General features: G+C 40.3%; 1 protein-coding gene across 1 annotated transcript; it reads left to right on the plus strand.

Moving 5' to 3' along the window:
• Positions 1–401: 401 nt before the first annotated feature.
• Positions 402–962, plus strand: IFNB1 (interferon beta 1). Its single transcript, XM_010946016.1, has one exon. The coding sequence runs from the start codon at positions 402–404 to the stop codon at positions 960–962; it is 561 nt and encodes a 186-aa protein (XP_010944318.1).
• Positions 963–1,209: the final 247 nt, after the last annotated feature.

The following is a 1,209-nucleotide window of genomic DNA, read 5'->3' on the forward strand; positions in this document are numbered from 1 at the left end:
AAATCTTTGCCAAACCAAAAACCCCTCTAATAAGCAAGTTCAAAATAGTTTGGCTTATTTTTTCTTTAGCATTTAGCAATTCATTGAGACTTTACAAAACATCAGAAATTCTCACAGTTTGTATATCTTTTTTTCCCTCTAACATCTACAAAATAAAATAGTAAGGAGCTTAAAGAAAAAGAGTATTAGAGATCTCTGATTTATTCAAATGACATAGGAAAACTGAAAGGGAGAACTGAAACTGGGAAATTCCTATGAAATACAAAGAGTAGAGGGCCTTTACATCCTGTATAAATAGCCCATGCTCATGAAGAAAGGACATTCGCTCTGCAAACTCTTGAAGCCTTTGCTTCAGCATCTTTGTTCAGGTGGTAGAACAGATCACTATTGCTGTTTTCATCATGATCGACAGGTGCATCCTCCAAATCGCTCTCCTATTGTGTTTCTCCACCACAGCTCTTTCCGTGAACTACAACTTGCTTCGGTACCAACAAAGGAGCAGCAACTTGGCATGTAAGAATCTCCTGCGGCAGATGCCTGGAATCCCTCAGTATTGCCTCAAGGACAGGATGGACTTTGACGTCCCTGAGGAGATTAAGCAACCCCAGCAGTTCCAGAAGGAAGATGCCGTATTGGTCATCTATGAGATGCTCCAGCAGATCTTTGGTATTTTCAGAAGAGATTTCTCAAGCACTGGCTGGAATAAGGCCATCATTGAGGATCTCCTTGTAGAAATCGATGTGCGGATAGACCATGTGGAGACAATCCTGGCGGAAATAATGAAGGAGAAAAACTTCACCAGGGGAGACATGACCATCCTTCACCTAAGGATGTATTACTTAAAGATCGTGCAGTACTTGAAGTCCAAGGAATACAGCGGCTGTGCCTGGACAGTAGTCCAAGCGGAAATCCTCAGGAATTTTTCCTTCCTTAACAGTCTTACAGAATGCCTTCAGGACTGAAGATCTCCCACCTGTGGCTCTGGGAACGGACAATGCTGACAATGATGTCAGGTTCTTCAACCAGCCGGGGCTCTTTAAGTGACTGACAGTCAATGCATTGGACTTGAAAGGACAGTTAAAGACTTCAAGCTTTTTTATTATTATTAATTTATGCATTATTTATTTATTTAAACTTTTACCTTGGGAAATAAATTATTTACAAAGGAAACATCAACATGGAGGTCTTCATTTCAACTTGATTTATGTA

This window comes from Camelus bactrianus, chromosome 4, assembly GCF_048773025.1.
Source record: "Camelus bactrianus isolate YW-2024 breed Bactrian camel chromosome 4, ASM4877302v1, whole genome shotgun sequence".
NCBI lineage: Eukaryota > Metazoa > Chordata > Mammalia > Artiodactyla > Camelidae > Camelus > Camelus bactrianus.

Bases quoted from the DNA above. Each gene is read 5' to 3' on its own strand.
- IFNB1 (XM_010946016.1), top strand. From the start codon at position 402: ATGATCGACAGGTGCATCCTCCAAATCGCTCTCCTATTGTGTTTCTCC.